At 52.9% G+C, this 20834-nt stretch overlaps 1 protein-coding gene across 8 annotated transcripts in view; it reads right to left on the reverse strand.

Moving 5' to 3' along the window:
- LOC138481148 (zinc finger protein 250-like) overlaps window positions 1-20834 on the reverse strand; it is a 729359-nt gene that overhangs the window by 427479 nt on the left and 281046 nt on the right. For 7 of the 8 annotated variants that reach the window (XM_069613085.1, XM_069613086.1, XM_069613087.1 and 4 more), the window contains one exon: window positions 13755-13862. In XM_069613085.1, the coding sequence (XP_069469186.1) occupies window positions 13755-13862 (108 nt within the window). The remainder of the gene's footprint in view (window positions 1-13754; window positions 13863-20834) is intronic. The other variant, XM_069613084.1, reaches the window with a different exon arrangement.

Here is a 20834-nt window from a genome sequence, read left to right on the forward strand (position 1 = left end):
TCAGGCGCCTGGTGGAGGGATTCTGAGCAGAAGCCCGCCAAAAGATGGTGAACAAAGAAGGCGAACCTAGTTTGCCGCGCAAAGTAAAACACAAGAAGGACTTTAACAAAAAGAAATGGCGAATAAACCCAACCGGAGCCAAAAGAAAGATGATTTGGTCCAGCGGGTTTATGTTTGAGGCTAATATAATAGCCTAGAACACTACCACGTTTCTCTAGTATAATCGCGGTAGGAAAGTTAGGGTAGATACCACTGCCACCAGCCAAGTCTAAATGTTAAAAGAGCGAAACAATGCTCTAAGAGGTACAGATAAAAAGGGATATGAATTAACTCTTTCCAGTACTCCATGGAAGATAAGGTCTACTGGATCTGTGGTAGATTGACTAAGTAAAGTTAATGGCAACTTTACCCTTTTCTGGGGGACTGTAGTCAGCCTCAGAAATGGAGTCGGGGGAAGTCTCAAAGACAACCCTGTGCCACGGCACTGAAGGTGCTGGGTGACACACAAAAAGAAGGGGGCTACTGAAGTGGTGTACTTCAGAGTCCACAATCATAAAAACAGAGAAATACACATGGTAAAACATAGGTAAGAGTGGGGGAAAAGATCACACTCTTACCAAGTGGAAAAAAATAAAGTCCAGAAGTCCAGCAAAGCTGCTGGGGGACCCACTAGGTGAGGGAAATTAGCCATAAATGAGAATTTTCCCCAAAAATGCTACACGGACCAAACCCTGGAAGAGAAGACAGACTCACACACAGCCAGTTTGGTTGACATGTCCCAGTATCAGGGTCAGGAAGAGTCATGAACTTAATCCCAACGACTCACACCTGAATCCTGTTATCTTTCCCCACTGGCATAAAAGGCAGATCATGACAGCACCCGGAGAGCAAGGCGAGAGGGTCAACCAAAGCGAGCAAGACCAGCAGAACGGAAGGGCAGGAATCCCGGGAAGGTGACGCAGCCATGGAAGCAGAGCAGACGGGACTAGGAGGTGAATGAAAGGCCGAGGTCCTCCCAGCTCCGAGGTGAAGGTCGCTGCAGATTCCCAAAGGGGCAAACCCCTGCTACTGCAGAAGGTCATGGCGGTACCTCCTTCATGTGCGGTTTGAGGACTTGAAAGGAGGCGAGGCACGCTGGGCCAAAAACCTTGACTTAACGGAAGGTCTTGATAAATTGCATCAGCCGGTGCCGGTGAGTGAAACTGGCGCCAGGCTTATGTTGAAAATGAAAAGGACATTAACGTTTGAATTGCTTGTTGGGTTGTCGAGAAACCGTGAGCGAAAAGCCCATTGTAGCTAGAATGAAGAATGTCGAGATTGTGCATGTGTGAGAAGCCGTGAAAGAAATCTGAAGCACTTGAGAGTGTAACTGAGAGAGGCGAATAGTCAAAGTGGTCATACCAGGGTAAAGTCAAGGGTACAAGCCGCCCCTCGTACAGTCGAAAGTCTTTGACAGAAGGTGAAACAAAGTATAATGCTAACCTAAGGAATTATTAGCCCTGTGATGCCAACTAAGAACTGCAGATACCAGAAGGCCTCGGTAGAAGGGGCCGGTATGAACCTTTGAACTGTATCCAGTATTGTGGGTTGCGTTTAGGACGGCAGCCATGAGAAAGAGAAGCCGGATGTGTTGAAAGTAAACACACTTGCTACAACATAACAGAGTGACCCGGTGAGATGCAATCGACTATTGGAAGTCTCTGTATTGCACTGGCAAGTACTTTGAAGTAAAAGCGGGGGTGTGGCTACATGGCCACGTAGGAGGACGTGGATCCCGGTGCTCATAAAAATCCGACAACGATCCTAAAGCCAAAATCAGAGCCAGAAGCAGAAACGACCACCAGTAAGAAGCCACAGCACTATGAATGTGCCGTGCATGTAATGCCTGTGGAAGCGAGTGGGACACCTGCAAGATGAATGATTTGGGACCGTAAGAAGTTTGGCAGTGAAGGCGAGTAGCGGCAACAAAATTGCACCGGGGCAAGAACAAAGAGGAGCTGGAAACTGGCAGCCCATGGGAACGGAGCTTGGATCTTGGAAGGCGCCGCATCAGGAACCATAGATGAGCGGAGGCAAGTTGCGCCGGCTACAATGTGTCCGTGAACACGAATAGAAGCACACGCAAAGCCTGACGAAGAAGAGGATACATTGTTACGAGAACTGCGAGTGAACGGAGGAGCTGGGTCGAACGGAACCCAGACACAAAGCCGACACACGGTTGGACAAAAACCTGAAGGCTCTGGGCAGGCCTGCGGCGTAAGCAGAGACAGGAAAGGCCGGGAAGGGAGCAGATAGTAATGTGGACAGGCAGCACTGGCACGCAGGAAACCTTGATAAGACGCACAGCAACGAGGTAGGAGAACGGCTCCCGACTACTGCAAGCCCTGGGTGGCCCCGTTGGAAGCGAGCTGCGTGATCGGATGCCGCAGCATAAACTTGCCACGGAAGAGCTTTGGCGTCTCGCACAGTGCTGGTAGGCAATGTACTGAAGTCAAGCGCTGGATCAGCCCTAGCTGCTGCAGGTCACCAGAGAGCTTGGCATACGGACTGGGACAAGAGACAACGCAGTCCCCGGTCAGTGTTAATTCGAAAGTGGGCACATATGAACTGGTGAATACCGCGCAGCGTTGGGCAGAGAGGGGACTGGCCATAACTGCACTGCGGGGGAAGAGAAACCCCGGCTGCAGACGTGCCGCTCCGGCAGGGGTTCCTTCCTGGAACGGACTCAGGCATAAACAGGGGGGCACAGTGAAGCACGCCTGGCGGAGAACTCCACAATTACCACCCACCCGCAGGAGGAAACGGTGACCCAGTGGGGCCCACGGCTGACACACATTGGGCCAGCACTTGCACTCGGAGAGAAGCAGAAGCACTCGGGAGCGTGCCCACGGAATCAGACCTATAGTGGCTGAGGCTCACAGTTTGAGCGGACTGAAGTGCCCAAGCACAACAACGTGGGAGGACACAGCCCACTCTAGCAGCAGACCTAGCAATACAAGAGATCCCTCAACACAGCCTGCCTGGGTCCGGGCACCAAAAGCAGACTAACCTAACAAGGGCCAGAGGCCGCGCGTTGCGGGACTCGCACACACTGCCCTGACACACCGAGATGACTACTAAACTGCCTAGAGTGAAGGGCAAACAACCCACGCTCGATGAATATGCCAGGACGCCGCCAGGGGCAGAAGGGGCCAGGAGCAAAGTTAAAACCCTTGCTGGGGGCACGGACACTATGGGCAAAGATCAGGAGATCCTCGCCACAATTGCTGACCTAAAAGTGGCTTGGGAAACCAAACTAGGACAGGCCATGACCGAGTTGAAGGCAGCACTGGAGCTCAAAGTCGGGGCAGTACAAGAGGAGGTGAATCTACTCCGGCAAGACGTCAGCGCCCTGGCTGAACGCACAGGTGACCTAGAAAAAGAAGTGGCCCCGAATACAGCGGTGTGTGCTACCCACAAATCTGAACTACATGCTCTAGTACAACGTGTAGGTAACTTGGAAAGTAGGGCGGAGGAGGCGGAAGGACGCGCCTCAAGGAATAATATACGTATTGTTGGATTGCCTGAAGGAGCTGAGGGACCTAACTCTACGGAGTACATCGAATCAATGCTGTTGCAGGAGATAACCGGAGGAGTGCTGACCCAGGGGTTTGCTGTGGAAAGGGCGCATAGGTCCCTGATGAGAAAGAGCCACCACTGGGAACCCCCCCCCCAGGCCGGTGATAGCTAAGATCCTGAACTATCGTGACTGGGAGAAAATCCTTGAACACTTCCGGAAGGGTGGAACGATACTAAGGGCGTCAGCAAACATAACTGCATACCGGGATTACACCCTGCAGGTGCAACGCCGACGCATGAACTTTGGGGCCGTGAAAAGAATGTTGCGTGAAGCAGGTCACAAATACATGCCGATCTACCCGGCAAAATTGAAAGTGTTCCACAAGAGCAGAACATTGTTTTTGAAACTCCGGAGGACGCTATGAAATGGCTAGACTCGCAGAGCTGCCCCCAAGAATCGGGCATCCAGAAGGAAGACGGCGCAGATAAGTAATTTGTGACTGTGGCACCCATGGTGTCGCAGTCTAAGACATTGGGACTCGAATATAGTATGGGACGTGTGACCAGGGCTACATATATGGGCATGATCCTTGAGCACGAGAATCTTAGCTACTGGCGCAGGAGCCTAACGGAACCAGCCCTCATACCCCCACATCGAATAGATTAGTTGGGACACCGGTAGACTGATGACACCCTGCCGAGTTCCTGTCCTCGACATCCCGAGGCAGGACCAAACGTGGGGGAGCCTGAGATCCAGGGATGGAGCTGGGCACTTGTTGAGGTTAGGTAGGGGGGGTGGGGAGGGGTTGTGTGCAGTGGTTGATAGTTGTGCAGGGGGTAGGGGGGAGTTTTTGTTGGAAGTGGGAGGGGAACGAGCCCCATCTTGTATCAAACCAGACGGGAGGGGGAAGCTGGGAGGGGAGGCGAGTCACCCCACAGATGCCGTCGGGTAGCCCTAGAGTGGTGACCTGGAACGTGAGGGGCCTCAACAGTTATTTGAAGCATAATAAAGTAATGATGTACCTAAGAAGGATGAAGATTGACATAGCATTATTCCAGGAAACCCACCTTACTAGGGATAAGCTGGAGGTGGTCAAGAGAAAGTGGAGAGGGAGTACCACAGGAGCCACATACTCGGCTTACGCGAGGGGGATTCATTACATGGGTGGCACCGTATGTACCACTTCAGCTGATCCAGACTACAACAGACCCAGAAGGCAGAATGATAGCGGTGCGGGGGATGTTGGAAAATAGGGAAGTGAGTATTATAGACTTATATGCCCCTAACCAGGATACAGCGGCTTACTTTAGGATACTATACGGTAAATTTGGCCCCCTATTGGGCGGCGTGATCTTATGGGGAGGGGATTTTAACTGTACACTAAACCCTAAAATGGACAGATCAGATGGAAAGCCAGACAGACCCACTCTGGCCGCAAAAGCATTACGGGGCCTGCTGAGAGACTTTGGACTCGAAGATATCTGGAGACAGCTACACCCAGCAGATAGGCAGTACTCACACTAAGCGGCCCCACATAACCTGCACACGAGGCTAGATTACATGTTTGCCGTTGCTGAGCTGGAAGGGTAAATGTCGGGTGCGGAGTGCAAGGCCAGAGTACTCTCGGACCTCTCCCCCTTGGTCCTGGAGTGGTGACATCAGCCCCCTAGAGCGAGAATCCTGACGTGGAAGCTCAGAGCTGAGGCCTTGCAGGACTCAGGATTCCGAGAGGACCTGAGGGAGGCGATCACCGAGTATTTCAACATTAACACGGGTAGTGTTTAATCTGAGGGAACCTTATGGGAGGCATTCAAAGTAGTAGTGCGAGGCGTTGCCATATCAAAATCTAGAGGGCTCCAAGGGGGCATAGAGCGGGAGTTACAGGAAACGGAGAGGGAGCTGGAAGGCATTATGCGTAAGGGGATCACCTCACAGGAGGATGAGGCAAGGATGAAGCTGCTACAACAGGCCAGCAGTGAGCACTGGGATAGATTATGCAAGCTGAGTTACAAGAAATATGTCGAAAGGCATCACGCGGGAGGAGATAAACCGGGCAGGCTGCTGGCCTGGTTATAGAAAAATGAAACACCACGGCCTGTGATCAGGGAAACCAGAGGGGATGAAGGCCAGATCTGGGATACCCAAGAGGGAGTAAACGAAGGGTTCCTAAGATACTATAAACGTCTTTATGAGGACGCAGGGGAAGAAATGGATCAAGAGATTCAGGAAACACTAGAAGACATAGGCTTGCCCAAATTAGATGATCAGGAGCGGGAAGACCTAGACGCCCCAATCACCCTAGAAGAACTAGAGATAGTGATTTCAGCATCTGCCCACGTGTAAAGCCCCGGGGTCGGACGGGCTCCCCAGTGAATTCTATAAAACATACAAACAAGAGGTGCTCCCCCCGCTGCTGGCCATGCTTAGTGAGTCGTTCGAGCACGGTAGGTTGCCAGAGTCCCTACGGGAGGCGGTGGTTATCCCGCTCTTAAAACCGGGCAAGCCAAGCACAGACTGTGGGTTATACAGACCCCTATCGATGCTTAATCAGGACAGCAAAATCCTCACAGCAGCGCTGGCAAACAGGCTTAAGCAAATCATTGGTAAACTGATACAACCCAACCAAACAGGCTACGTTCCTGGCAGGAACATAACCGACAATCATAGGAGACTCCACCACATTATTGACCAAACAGAGAAGGACCCCGGCGAACTGGTAGTAGTCTCGCTGGATGCCATTAAGGCCTTCGATTCGGTGAGATGGCCTTGGTTGCTAGCAGCCCTGAGAGAATATGAGATGGGGCCGGCGTATCTGAGGTGGGTCAAAATGTTATATAGTTCCCCAATTGCTAGGGTCAAAACGGGTGCTACAATCTCAGACAAATGGCAACTCAGCAGGGGCACTAGACAGGGCTGCCCCTGGTCGCCCATGCTGTATATCCTTGCGTTGGAGCCACTGGCAGTCTGCCTCAGACAACAGTACGGGGAGATAGGGATCCATACTGCGGTGGGTACGCATCTCATATCATTGTACGCCAATGATATACTCTTATATCTGCGCTTCACAGAGGAAAACCTACAATATGTCCTGGAGGTGATGGAACGTTACGCTACCCTCTCGGGCATAGCAGTGAACCCCAAGAAGTCAAGCATGTTCCCCCTAGGGAGGTACAGACGCTCTCTGCCGAGGAGCCTACCAATCCTGCCAATACCCTGGCGGACCGTGACGTTCCGATACTTAGGAATCAATATATACCACACGACGGGGACAGAACACAAACACAATACGGAAAAGGCAGTTGAAGGTATTAAGAATAGCATTGGATTTTGGTCCAGACTACCCCTGGCCATGATGGGTAGAGCGGCTCTGATTAAGATGGTGGTCCTGCCCAGATTGTTACACTTTTTTGTAAACATCCCATATGTGATCCCCAAATGCTTTTTTGTTAAACTCCACAGCCTGTGCAGGGGTTTCATATGGCACAACTCTAGGAACAGGGTAGCCCTATGGAAACTACAAAACTCGTGTGACAGGGGGTGGGTATAAAGCTGCCAAATTTTGAGTTATACTACTTGGCGGGACAGCTGCGGTATGTGGCTAGGTGGTTGTCTGACGAAGAAACGGCTGAAGCCAGGCTATTGCACGGGGACCCTGCCCCCTTCTTCCTTAGAGAGACAGTGTGGTTGCCTAAACCAAAGGTGCAGGAAATAGCGAGACTGTTGGTGCTTTGCTGGGAAATATGGCGCAGAGCATGGCAAATAGTGGGAAACCCAACCCCATTCTCCCTGCAGGTCCCGTTAGTGACACTATGCGGGGAGGACTTCCAAATGATAAAAGGGGTCCGTAGATACTGGGAACTGATGGGCCTGGCTACCCTTGGAGATATATGGCAGGAGGGTGTGGCACTAGACTTTCAGAAGCTAATGGAGGACACCGGGGTGCATAAAGGCCAACATATTACTTACACCAGAATTATTAAACTGGTGCGAGAAAGGTGGCCTGAGGCGGTGCTCGCGGAACAACCTGATGCAACTATCGAGACGATGTATGATATCTCGGAGGGTGGGCATGAAATATCTCGCCTATATGAGCTACTAAGGACTAGGGTGGGAAAGGAGCTGCTCCAACTGAGGCGAGATTGGGAGGAGGAGGTGGGAGAACCCATGTCGGATGGACAATGGGGCAGAGCCCAAAGGTAACACAAGAAGGTGTCCCGAAATGCGAGGCTTCAGCAGATTCAATTATATGTCACTCATAGGGCATATATGACCCCCAGTAAAATTGCTAAGTTTGGAGGCCCGGTGGCATAGAAATGCCCTCGGTGTGGGGAGGAGGAAGCTGGGATGCTACACATGTTTTTGGCTTGCCCGGATGGTGGGGAGGTTTTGGATAGAGTTGAAAATGCGCCTAGCGGGTAAAGGGATTACGCTGGAGGTGGAGTCAGCCTGGGCATGCATGCTTGGGGGTTTTACCAGACCACACAACCTGAAGCACATCAGTAAGATGAAAGACCTGGCCTACATTCTGGCCAAACGGAGAATTGCAATGTGCTGGAAAGCAGCCCAACGGCCTAGAATTGAGATGTGGTGGGCGGACCTCTTGAAGTGGGCAGAAGCAGAAACGGCCGCTTGGTACGAAGCAGTCAGCAAAGGGGCGGGGGGTGGGACCCCCTGATAGCGTGGAGACAACTGGTGGCCTCGATGGTGGGACCCTCCCAGGCCGACCATAGTGAAAATGACACGTAAGAGATAACTGAAGTAGATATGCCTGAAGATTGTTAGGCAGTAACCTGTGCAGTTCCCTTAGGGACCACTGCAAAAGATTTAGGACTACAGGTGGTTGGCAGTAAACCCAATTGGTAGCAGTCTGTACCACCCAGATTTACCTGGTAGCTGTGGCTGAGCAGTCAGACTTCTCTCAAAATGAGTTAGGCAGTATATAGAGTATACACAATAGGTACAGAGATACAGTAGCACAAGCAAACACTGACCAGAGCTTTGATGTAAAAGTATATAATTATTTATTTAAATACACACTTGTAAATTACACTAGCACAAAGAGGTAAATAAATTCAACAGTCACTATTATATATATACAGCCCTAATTACTTATTAGACAAGTCTTAATGAGAAACCCCACTTATTTTCAGACAGAGGTGAGCGCTTAACATAAGATGGCACTCTAATAAGTTAATAAAAAAGGGAGGGAAAAAGGCAGGGTTATGAAAGCACACAAATTTCAATACTTTTCAAAGAACCACAGTGGGGCAGGTTAGGCAAAGTCTACTGGAGAGCAAGGAAGTTCAAATGAAAGGCCCACTCTTAGAGAGAGCAAGCGAAATGTGTCCAGGATTACACAGTGGGGTTATGCCCAAAGAGTCTTTGTAGAAAGTTCACAAAAGATTGAGATCAAGTCAGGAAAAGTTAGTTAACAGGTCCCAGGCTAGCCCAGGTTAGAAAGTCGAGGATTTACTGTCACCCCGAACGATCTGTCACAAGGGAAGCCAGGCGGGACACAGTACCTGAAAGTGGGAAGAATGCTCCAGCGGGGGTAGTTGTTCCTGGCAACGGGTGCAAGTCGGTGTTTTGTCCAGAGGAAGAGGAGGTCTCGACGTGGAGGAAAGATGAAGGTCGTTGCGCTGCCAGGGAAGAAACCAGCCACGGAGTTTCCCGGTTACAAGGTACCACCCTTTTCTTCGCGGTAGTGGTAAACCGTGGTATTCCGGTTGCCGGGGTGCTTGGCACGGGCAAGGCGGCCACGAGATGGTCCAGGAAGGTGTAAAGACGGGCAAACTGGTTATCCCCACCAGTCAAAGGAAGAAGACTCTCCGGACTGGAGATCTCCTCTGTCGTCGGGAAAAGTGGTGAGACGGTTCAGCAGGGCTCCACCGGTGGTGTTGTCGTTGCAGGTCGGCTCGGCTTCTCCCTCCTCGGATTCTTTAGGTCCTGTGGCGACTTCTGAAGTTCCAGTCCCCAAAGCCCTGCTTTTATGCAGAAAACTCCCATTCATTCAGCCTAGCTGTCACTCAAACATGCTAAGTGGTGGGCCAACCACACAAGAGTGCGACTTGAGTTGCCGAAGCAACTCAGTCCAGGGTGCCTAAACCCCCTCCCCACACCCCCTGTGGTACCCAGACAGAGTGGCACCACTTTTGGAGGCTTCTGTGGAGAAGCCCGCCAAAAAGTGGAACAAAGGGCTCGACTTGGGTTGGAGTCACAGAAGCGAACACAAATGCCATTTTGGAACCATGTTTCGGCAAAAAATACCAACCGGTGAATTTATATTAATTTAATAAACCGGCGGTATGTTCGAGGCTATGTTAAAAAGAGGTAGCCTCGAACAATGGGAAAATCCCATAGGAATATATTTGCGGTCGAATATAAAAAGTAGTATCCACTGCCACCAGCCAAAACTCGGTCGGGGGGACTGGACAGTGCCCCCTCGAACAACAGACCCCGGGGCAATCGAATTGCCCCGACCAGTACGTCCACAATAGGATGGTTTGTACTGGTTCTGTTCACAATTTGAGACTAGTAAAGCCAATGGTGACTTTACATGCCCTGGGAGACACTAGTCAGTCCCAGGGTATGGAGTCTATGTTTGGGGGTCGCTGCGACACCCCTGGGTTATGGCACGGAGGGTGCTGTGTAACCCACATACCAAAAACACATGAAGCCCTATGGGGTAAAGGACCCCATAGCCCATAAAACACATACAAAGTCAAAGGAACACCTCAAATCATGTCCAAGAGTGGGAGGAAAAGAGTCTCACTCTTAGCAGGAGAAAAAAATAAACCCCAAAAAATCCAGCAAAGCTGCTGGGCGACTCACTAGGTTTGGGAAATTAGCCTTTATAGAGAATTCTCCATAACAAAGATAAGTAGGACAAGGACACAGACGCAGGGGCTCGAGTTAAGGGGGCGGGAGAGGGGAGGACCGAAACGCTTAATTTGTAATGTAATGATGCGAATCGTAAATGCGGATGTCCTCATTGTTTGTAATGTTTGGTGTGTTATTAATAAAATAAAAAAAATAATTAAAAGTACTTAAGTAAAAGCATGAAAGATAGCAAAGTAACAAGTGTGATGCTAGCGGGTTGAAGGGTTGCGTCCGATCGAGGATCCCCTTTCTATGACTGGCAGTACATTCTCTGCAATCCCTCCAGCCTGGAGTAGCAGAACGACTGGAAGTTTTACAACTGAAGTGAGACCATTACATAAGGCAGCACTTCTCACTGCCACAAGATCTTTTCCTATTAGTTATCCGTACCCAAGTACTAGTTATTTCTCCTTCTCTTCCATTTACGGGGGAAAAAAAATTAGGTTGTGTCCTGCATTATGTACATGCTCCTTACTAAAGCATCAGGAGCCCGATGGAGATTTTTTCATTGGTCTTTTTGAGAGCCTCCAATGTTAATAGAAGAGGGGCTTTGAAACAAGAGATATACAGAAAAGAAAGAAGGAAGAATGGCCAGAAACAAAGAAAAGTCCCCATCAATGATATGTTCCAACTAGTCTCTCACCAAGGTTGAAAAGCCAAAATGTGTTGCTTGTGGCCAAGGTTCCGTTTGTAATAAACCACCAAATGTTTGACAGAAATGCACTGCTCTCATAAGCTGAAATGCTGCGGCAAACAGCTGGAAGGTAACACATGGAGCGCCCGATCTGTTCGCTGAAGAAAAAAAAAAGTGGGGCAGTATCTAAATTTACCCTGAAGGAAATAGATAAGCTTAAACTTGGTACTTTCATAAATATTAGCAACTTTACTGAGAGCATTCTTGCTGTGTTACTGAACATAAAATTATTAATTCTGCTGGATAGCTGTTTGCATCATAAATGAACCAAATAGGATGATGGAGTACTGAGAGATGTGTAAGGCACACTGAAGGTGAGTGGGGGAACAGAAGAGGTATGGCAGTGGGTAAAGTCTTTGACGATAGACTGTAAGCTGACCATTTTCCAAACTAAATATTTGACAGTTAAATGCAAATTAATGATGTTATACAGTGATGTAAAGATGACAGTGCCAAAGGCAAACTCAGGAGAAATGCTGGGTCCCATCACAAGAGGCTCAATCTAAAACCCTCGGGCTGAGATACCTTTGCAGAGACAGAAGGTGATCCTTTTAAAGAGAAGGAGAACCAGATGATGATGGGTAGGGTTGGGATGCGGAGAAAGAGCCAGAGAGAGTGGAAGAAAGAGTACAAGTAAACCAGAGACAGAAGTGGCGAGAGAGGGGATGGAGCGAGGGAATAAGACATTAAGAGATGTGTGGTTACGTTCTCAACAGACACCACACACACTCTCAACACAGACACCACACAGACACCACACAGACACCACACAGACACACACACCCCCGCAACCCCCCTACAGGCAAGACAGTGCCCAAGCAGCAGCAATGTTTCTTCGGAGGATGGTCCAGGCCATGTGGTAATTGAGCAACGCTTGAGGTCCAGAAACCTCAAATCAAGTGGAAGGGGCAGAGGAGGCCGATGGAGAAAAGTGCACTCGAGAAGCCTGAATACATACAAGGCCTGGGAAAGCTACACTTCCAAAGGAGCACAAGGGACCTGGGTCTGCTGAGGAAAAGCTGCATACCGGAGAATTGCCCAAAGTGGGAAACCCAACCATGTGGATGGGAATAACCTGGGTAGACTAGAAGAGAGATTAGGGTGCTATATCCCAAAAGGCATAATGGCCACTATAGGAGTGAGATGAGCACTATATCCCTGGGCCTTTACAAATAGCAAGTCGGATATTATATCCATGAGTCCATGTTTAGGTTTCAAGAAAAGTACTGGACACTAGAACCATGAAACAAGGATTGGATATTAGATGGAGAACCAGAGGGAAACCAGCATCTCTGCCAGACAGGGAAACACTGATGGAGTGTTGCTTATGCCTTTTCTACACCTTAAATTTAGACTAATCAGAAAGAAGAAAACAATTGTCCTTTGCAGAGAAATCCCTAGGACCTATAGGCATTTATTCCATTAACCATTCTGACAAAGTCTTTCAAACATATCACGTGTCATGTGTCCTGTTAATCCGCCACAATCTGAAAAAGAGGGTAGGAAAATTGCATAATGGAAACTATAGTCAAGTTAGTCAAACCAATCACCGAGATGAATTCATCACTACTTCTACTTTGTATTTGGATCTCAGCCTATTGAGTATTACATGCTGCAGTCCATCTTTGCAAAATACAATTGTGTGATCAAGAATCAAAGACCTTGAAGGCATAGATAACTTTTCCCAATTACCACACCATTATTCTTATGCAATACTATGCCTTCACCTATACCAGTGCTGCCTACATCCCGAAATTAGCTTGCCAACTGAGTAATGTCTAGTAACATGTACAATGATTTGGCCTCGAGGGAAAGGCATCAAGCCCACACAATGTGAACCACAGGCTGAGCCAACAATGTCTTTGAAGGCTTCAGAATCAACTGCTGCTTCACAAGAAAAATAGATCCAGATGTCAAAGATGTATAAGATCCTGCCGTAGTTGAGACCTGGTTTCAGTGAAAGATGACCTTTACAGTGGACACAATTTTACTCTGTTTCAGGAAAGGTGGTCATGATGCTCTGGTACTAATTTGGGAGCCTCATAAGATTATGCGTCCCAGAGAAGAAAGGTCTGGTGGGCAGTTCTCATATTGCTCATCAAAGTAATCAACATCAGTGTTCCCATCCCTGCAGCAAATATCTGAAGCTGTGTGCTACTGTGATTGCAGTGTTCATGTCCATCTATCAAAGAAGGAAATAAATGTACAGGGTGTTCTCAATTTAAGTGTCTTTTTGCAGGCGTGGGAAAAACCACTACCATCCCAAACAGTTAGAAAACGAATTCCTGACTGTCAAACAATCTTCAGAAACCAGTCATCTACAATCGATACAGTAATGTCCTCATCTCGTTCGATGCCACATTGTACATTATTCCAAAAGTCTTAAATAACAAGAATGTCCAAGATGCAGATTCCTGCATATCGATTTGAATAATAGATTTTTCCGAGGTTTTTGGTAGACATCACTAGTTGTAAACTATGTCACATCAAAAACGGCAAGGCTGTTTTTTTGGAAAACATGTCATACCAAACCAATATAAAGCTCCAGTAAGTGAATGAGTTAATTAGTGGTGCAAAATTCCATTTTCAACACGTCTGGTATAAAATACTACAAATACTTACTTGTGCTATGACTACTCCTGCTCTCTTCAGAGTCAACAGGATCACTTAATTCATATGCTTCCACTTCCTTAATCCACAATGAGGATTCAGGATTAAAAACAGGATCTGCTGAAAAAAGGCACAAATAAATGTAATTGTATGTTTTGCATACAAACGTTTCCCTCAGTCGGCATCCCACTAGAACGCCAGATAAGTGCTTTGCTACCACATGCAATATTGATTGCATAACCCTCTAGTGAAGACTGTGTTACCATCAAATCTAAAGGTGAAACAGAAGTCAACCTCAGAGATAAACCAACCTCTCCAGGAGTCAGGTGGGCTGGCAGATGGGTAAGGGATTTCCACATAGATCAAAGAAAACACCCAACACACTGGCATACTGAAAATTATACACTTTATCAAAATTACAGATAGCATATATCAAGTAAAAGTATTATTTGTTAAAACAGAGTAAAAACAGAGTGTATGTATAAAACCAGTAATGGTCAGCTAAGACCTAACCCTTTTCTAACACTTAAATGTAGGTCCAATATATTATGTTAACTTGCATTTGTCTAGTGCCTCCTGCCATAGTGTATGGCGTTGAAGCCCTACGCATGTCAGAGTGGAAAGGGGGGAGTATTGCAGACCATTCAATAGTGGTAGGGAGAAGTAAAGTCGGCTAGATAGATGGCATCAAGGCAGGGGATAGATCAGATGCACAGGAAGGCACGAGAGGGAAATCGGGTGATCAACAGTACATTTAGGCTAGGGGGTAAGTGGGAGGCGGACAAGCAGATCCTAGACAACAGTAACAAACATGAAAGTAATCCTGATAAGAACTCTGTGTGGAAACACCAAACACAATTCCGCCAATCCTAAACCTATAGGACATTGTACAAAATAAATGCTCACCCAACAGTAAATCAAGGACCTGAAGAGAGAAAAATGTGTGCAAACTTCAAAACACAAAGCGAGATGCCACCAAAAGTCAGAATACATTTAAAGCCATTACACCAATTCATTCACTATTAGAAAAATAGATAAAGCAACACTTTACAGGTATAAAATGTAACTAGGCATTTCTCAAAAGCAGGTGTGAAATTCAAGACTTTAATAATACATATAAAATCAGTGGCATCTTTAAGAATTTCAGCCTTTGGCCTAAAACAACATTGACGGAAAGGGGGGACCTAGGAAAAATGTCCAGAGACCGCTAACTACCTCTAAAGTCACTTAAGAAGGGTTCGAGGTAAATTCAGATGTTCTCCCATAGGAATAAACGGTTACATGTCGCAGAACCTCTGTTATGGGGCAACTCGGACGCAGTTAAGAGTAACATATCAAGGGAAAGGCGTGCCACCTGCAAACTCAGATGAAATATATGAAACAATATGATCAATTCTCAGTGAATGCACAGATTATATTTTATGAGGCGAAGGTAGCACCAGCCTTGCTATATGGGGTGGACATTTAACAAGAGCTTCTAGGATTTAACTTCTCATAAATTGAGGGTTTGATATGGCGATATTTCCTGGGCCTTCCCAAATGTATCCCAGTTAGCGCAATATGGTTTGAAATGGGATTACTTTCCCTAAATGTCCACGTTTTATGTGCAGAAAATATCAATTTACCCCCTCCATAATCCCTCTATGAGCTGAACAGTAGCAGTGATGCGTCCCACACATCGTGTTTGATGATGAAATGTGAAACAGCACTTTCAATAGCTTGTCCTGAGAAAGTATTGTCGAAAATTGGGACAGAGCAAATAGAGTTTCAAGATTTGAAGATTGGTGTGAAACGTGCGAAAATGCCAAACCTTACAAATCTTTACCCAATTTAATAATTCAGCACAAAAAGCTAGGTGTAAGTAATGGGTATTTGACGCAATACCTGTTCCCCTTCCTGTGGAATATGGTGCTGAAATGCCGAGTACATTTTATGAAGACTTGTGAAGTCTTGAGCATCCACTCGCAGGGGAAGAGGGTTGATCGGAGGTGTAGATGTAAGGGGGACATTTAAAACTTGAAACCCCTAGTTATGAGTCTCCCCGTTTTAATGAATACACGAATCATACGTTTTTGTGACTTTTTATGTAATGGTGCTATTGTTTTGAGAGAAAATGTATGGACTAGAATCATTTCTGGTAATTCACTGAAGTTTTCTTATGCCTTAATGTGTTTTTTTAACATGGAGTACATTTATTCCATAATGCATGTTCGACATTCCAAGTGATGACGGTTTGAGGTTATTCCCTCATGAAGATTTTTTATCTCAATTCATGGTTTGATGTTCTTTTGATGGATGTGTAGGGTGGGTGGGGGGGAGAGGGGATGGGGTAGGGTGGGTGGGTGCGGGGGGATGGGGTAGGGTGGGTGGGTGGAGGGGGACGGGGTAGGGTGGGTGGGTTTTGGGGGCGAGGGGACGGGGCGAGGGGATGGGGTAGGGTGGGTGGGGAGGAAGAGGGGACTGGGTAGGGTGGGGGGGTCGAGTGGACTGTTGGGGGGGACGGGGTAGGGTGGGCGTTGACGGGGTAGGGTGGGCGGGTGGGTGGGCGTTGACGGGGTAGGGTGGGTGGGGGTTGGTTGATGGGGTAGGGTGGGTGGGGGTTGACGGGGTAGGGTGGGGGTTGACGGGGTCGGGTGGGGCCGGGGGGACGGGTATTGGGGGGACGGGTATTGGGGGGACGGGGTAGGGTGGGTGGGGGGGAGGGGGCTTGGGGGGGGGACAGGGGTTTGGGGGGACGGGGGTAGGGTGAGTGGGTGGGGGACGGGGTAGGGTGGGCGGGTGGGAGGGAGAGGGGACGGGGTAGGGTGGGCGGGTGGTCGGGAGAGGGGACGGGGTATTTGGGAGGGAGGGCGGACGGGATAGGGTGTGTGGTTTGGAGGGAGATTGGACGGAGTAGGGTGGGTGGGAGGGAGAGAGGGAGAGGGGACGGGGTAGGGTGGGTGGGAGGGAGAGGGGACGGGGTAGGGTGGGTGGGAGGGAGAGGGGACGGGGTAGGGTGGGTGGGAGGGAGAGGGGACGGGGTAGGGTGGGTGGGAGGGAGAGGGGACGGGGTAGGGTGGGTGGGAGGGAGAGGGGACGGGGTAGGGTGGGTGGGAGGGAGAGGGGACGGGGTAGCGGTAGGGTGGGTGGGTGGGAGAGGGGACGGGGTAGGGGTAGGGTGGGTGGGAGAGGGGACGGGGTAGGGGTAGGGTGGGTGGGTGGGAGAGGGGACGGGGTAGGGTGGGTGGGTGGGAGAGGGGACGGGGTAGGGTGGGTGGGTGGGTGGGAGAGGGGACGGGGTAGGGTGGGTGGGGTAGGGTGGGTGGGTGGGAGAGGGGACGGGGTAGGGTGGGTGGGTGGGAGAGGGGACGGGGTAGGGTGGGTGGGTGGGGGAGGGGACGGGGTGGGTGGGTGAATGGGAGAGGGGAGGGGACGGGGTGGGTGGGTGAATGGGAGAGGGGAGGGGACGGGGTGGGTGGGTGGGTGAGGGGACGGGGTAGGGTGGGTGGGTGGGTGAGGGGAGGGGACGGGGTAGGGTGGGTGGGTGGGAGAGGGGATGGGGTAGGGTGGGTGGGTGGAAGAGGGGACGGGGTAGGGTGGGTGGGTGGAAGAGGGGACGGGGTAGGGTGGGTGGGTGGGAGAGGGGACGGGGTAGGGTGGGTGGGTGGGAGAGGGGACGGGGTAGGGTGGGTGGGTGGGAGAGGGGACGGGGTAGGGTGGGTGGGAGAGGGGAGGGGACGGGGTGGGTGGGTGAATGGGAGAGGGGAGGGGACGGGGTGGGTGGGTGAATGGGAGAGGGGAGGGGACGGGGTGGGTGGGTGGGTGAATGGGAGAGGGGAGGGGACGGGGTGGGTGGGTGGGTGAATGGGAGAGGGGAGGGGACGGGGTGGGTGGGTGGGTGAATGGGAGAGGGGAGGGGACGGGGTGGGTGGGTGGGTGAATGGGAGAGGGGAGGGGACGGGGTGGGTGGGTGGGTGAATGGGAGAGGGGAGGGGACGGGGTGGGTGGGTGAATGGGAGAGGGGAGGGGACGGGGTGGGTGGGTGGGTGAATGGGAGAGGGGAGGGGACGGGGTGGGTGGGTGGGTGAATGGGAGAGGGGAGGGGACGGGGTGGGTGGGTGGGTGAATGGGAGAGGGGAGGGGACGGGGTGGGTGGGTGGGTGAATGGGAGAGGGGAGGGGACGGGGTGGGTGGGTGGGTGAATGGGAGAGGGGAGGGGACGGGGTGGGTGGGTGGGTGAATGGGAGAGGGGAGGGGACGGGGTGGGTGGGTGGGTGAATGGGAGAGGGGAGGGGACGGGGTGGGTGGGTGGGTGAATGGGAGAGGGGAGGGGACGGGGTGGGTGGGTGGGTGAATGGGAGAGGGGAGGGGACGGGGTGGGTGGGTGGGTGAATGGGAGAGGGGAGGGGACGGGGTGGGTGGGTGGGTGAATGGGAGAGGGGAGGGGACGGGGTGGGTGGGTGGGTGAATGGGAGACGGGAGGGGACGGGGTGGGTGGGTGGGTGAATGGGAGACGGGAGGGGACGGGGTGGGTGGGTGGGTGAATGGGAGACGGGAGGGGACGGGGTGGGTGGGTGGGTGAATGGGAGACGGGAGGGGACGGGGTGGGTGGGTGGGTGAATGGGAGACGGGAGGGGACGGGGTGGGTGGGTGGGTGAATGGGAGACGGGAGGGGACGGGGTGGGTGGGTGGGTGGGTGAATGGGAGAGGGGAGGGGACGGGGTGGGTGGGTGGGTGAATGGGAGAGGGGAGGGGACGGGGTGGGTGGGTGGGTGAATGGGAGAGGGGAGGGGACGGGGTGGGTGGGTGGGTGAATGGGAGAGGGGAGGGGACGGGGTGGGTGGGTGGGTGAATGGGAGAGGGGAGGGGACGGGGTGGGTGAATGGGAGAGGGGAGGGGACGGGGTGGGTGGGTGAATGGGAGAGGGGAGGGGACGGGGTGGGTGGGTGGGTGAATGGGAGAGGGGAGGGGACGGGGTGGGTGGGTGGGTGAATGGGAGAGGGGAGGGGACGGGGTGGGTGGGTGGGTGAATGGGAGAGGGGAGGGGACGGGGTGGGTGGGTGGGTGAATGGGAGAGGGGAGGGGACGGGGTGGGTGGGTGGGTGAATGGGAGAGGGGAGGGGACGGGGTGGGTGGGTGGGTGAATGGGAGAGGGGAGGGGACGGGGTGGGTGGGTGGGTGAATGGGAGAGGGGAGGGGACGGGGTGGGTGAATGGGAGAGGGGAGGGGACGGGGTGGGTGGGTGGGTGAATGGGAGAGGGGAGGGGACGGGGTGGGTGGGTGGGTGAATGGGAGAGGGGAGGGGACGGGGTGGGTGGGTGGGTGAATGGGAGAGGGGAGGGGACGGGGTGGGTGGGTGGGTGAATGGGAGAGGGGAGGGGACGGGGTGGGTGGGTGGGTGAATGGGAGAGGGGAGGGGACGGGGTGGGTGGGTGGGTGAATGGGGGAGGGGACGGGGTGGGTGGGTGGGTGAATGGGGGAGGGGACGGGGTGGGTGGGTGGGTGAATGGGAGAGGGGAGGGGACGGGGTGGGTGGGTGGGTGAATGGGAGAGGGGAGGGGACGGGGTGGGTGGGTGGGTGAATGGGAGAGGGGAGGGGACGGGGTGGGTGGGTGGGTGAATGGGAGAGGGGAGGGGACGGGGTGGGTGGGTGGGTGAATGGGAGAGGGGAGGGGACGGGGTGGGTGGGTGAATGGGAGAGGGGAGGGGACGGGGTGGGTGGGTGAATGGGAGAGGGGAGGGGACGGGGTGGGTGGGTGAATGGGAGAGGGGAGGGGACGGGGTGGGTGGGTGGGTGAATGGGAGAGGGGAGGGGACGGGGTGGGTGAATGGGAGAATGGGAGAGGGGAGGGGACGGGGTGGGTGGGTGGGTGAATGGGAGAGGGGAGGGGACGGGGTGGGTGGGTGAATGGGAGAGGGGAGGGGACGGGGTGGGTGGGTGAATGGGAGAGGGGAGGGGACGGGGTGGGTGGGTGAATGGGAGAGGGGAGGGGACGGGGTGGGTGGGTGAATGGGAGAGGGGAGGGGACGGGGTGGGTGGGTGAATGGGAGAGGGGAGGGGACGGGGTGGGTGGGTGAATGGGAGAGGGGAGGGGACGGGGTGGGTGGGTGAATGGGAGAGGGGAGGGGACGGGGTGGGTGGGTGGGTGAATGGGAGAGGGGAGGGGACGGGGTGGGTGGGTGGGTGAATGGGAGAGGGGAGGGGACGGGGTGGGTGGGTGGGTGAATGGGAGAGGGGAGGGGACGGGGTGGGTGGGTGGGTGAATGGGAGAGGGGAGGGGACGGGGTGGGTGGGTAGGTGAATGGGAGAGGGGAGGGGACGGGGTGGGTGGGTGGGTGAATGGGAGAGGGGAGGGGACGGGGTGGGTGGGTGGGTGGGTGAATGGGAGAGGGGAGGGGACGGGGTGGGTGGGTGGGTGGGTGAATGGGAGAGGGGAGGGGACGGGGTGGGTGGGTGGGTGAATGGGAGAGGGGAGGGGACGGGGTGGGTGGGTGGGTGAATGGGAGAGGGGAGGGGACGGGGTGGGTGGGTGGGTGGGTGAATGGGAGAGGGGAGGGGACGGGGTGGGTGGGTGAATGGGAGAGGGGAGGGGACGGGGTGGGTGGGTGGGTGAATGGGAGAGGGGAGGGGACGGGGTGGGTGGGTGGGTGAATGGGAGAGGGGAGGGGACGGGGTGGGTGGGTGGGTGAATGGGAGAGGGGAGGGGACGGGGTGGGTGGGTGGGTGAATGGGAGAGGGGAGGGGAGGGGACGGGGTGGGTGGGTGAATGGGAGAGGGGAGGGGAGGGGACGGGGTGGGTGGGTGGGTGAATGGGAGAGGGGAGGGGAGGGGACGGGGTGGGTGGGTGGGTGAATGGGAGAGGGGAGGGGAGGGGACGGGGTGGGTGGGTGAATGGGAGAGGGGAGGGGACGGGGTGGGTGGGTGGGTGAATGGGAGAGGGGAGGGGACGGGGTGGGTGGGTGGGTGAATGGGAGAGGGGAGGGGACGGGGTGGGTGGGTGGGTGAATGGGAGAGGGGAGGGGACGGGGTGGGTGGGTGGGTGAATGGGAGAGGGGAGGGGACGGGGTGGGTGGGTGGGTGAATGGGAGAGGGGAGGGGACGGGGTGGGTGGG

Source organism: Ambystoma mexicanum, chromosome 5p (genome assembly GCF_040938575.1).
Source record: "Ambystoma mexicanum isolate Mex_15411 chromosome 5p, UKY_AmexF1_1, whole genome shotgun sequence".
NCBI lineage: Eukaryota > Metazoa > Chordata > Amphibia > Caudata > Ambystomatidae > Ambystoma > Ambystoma mexicanum.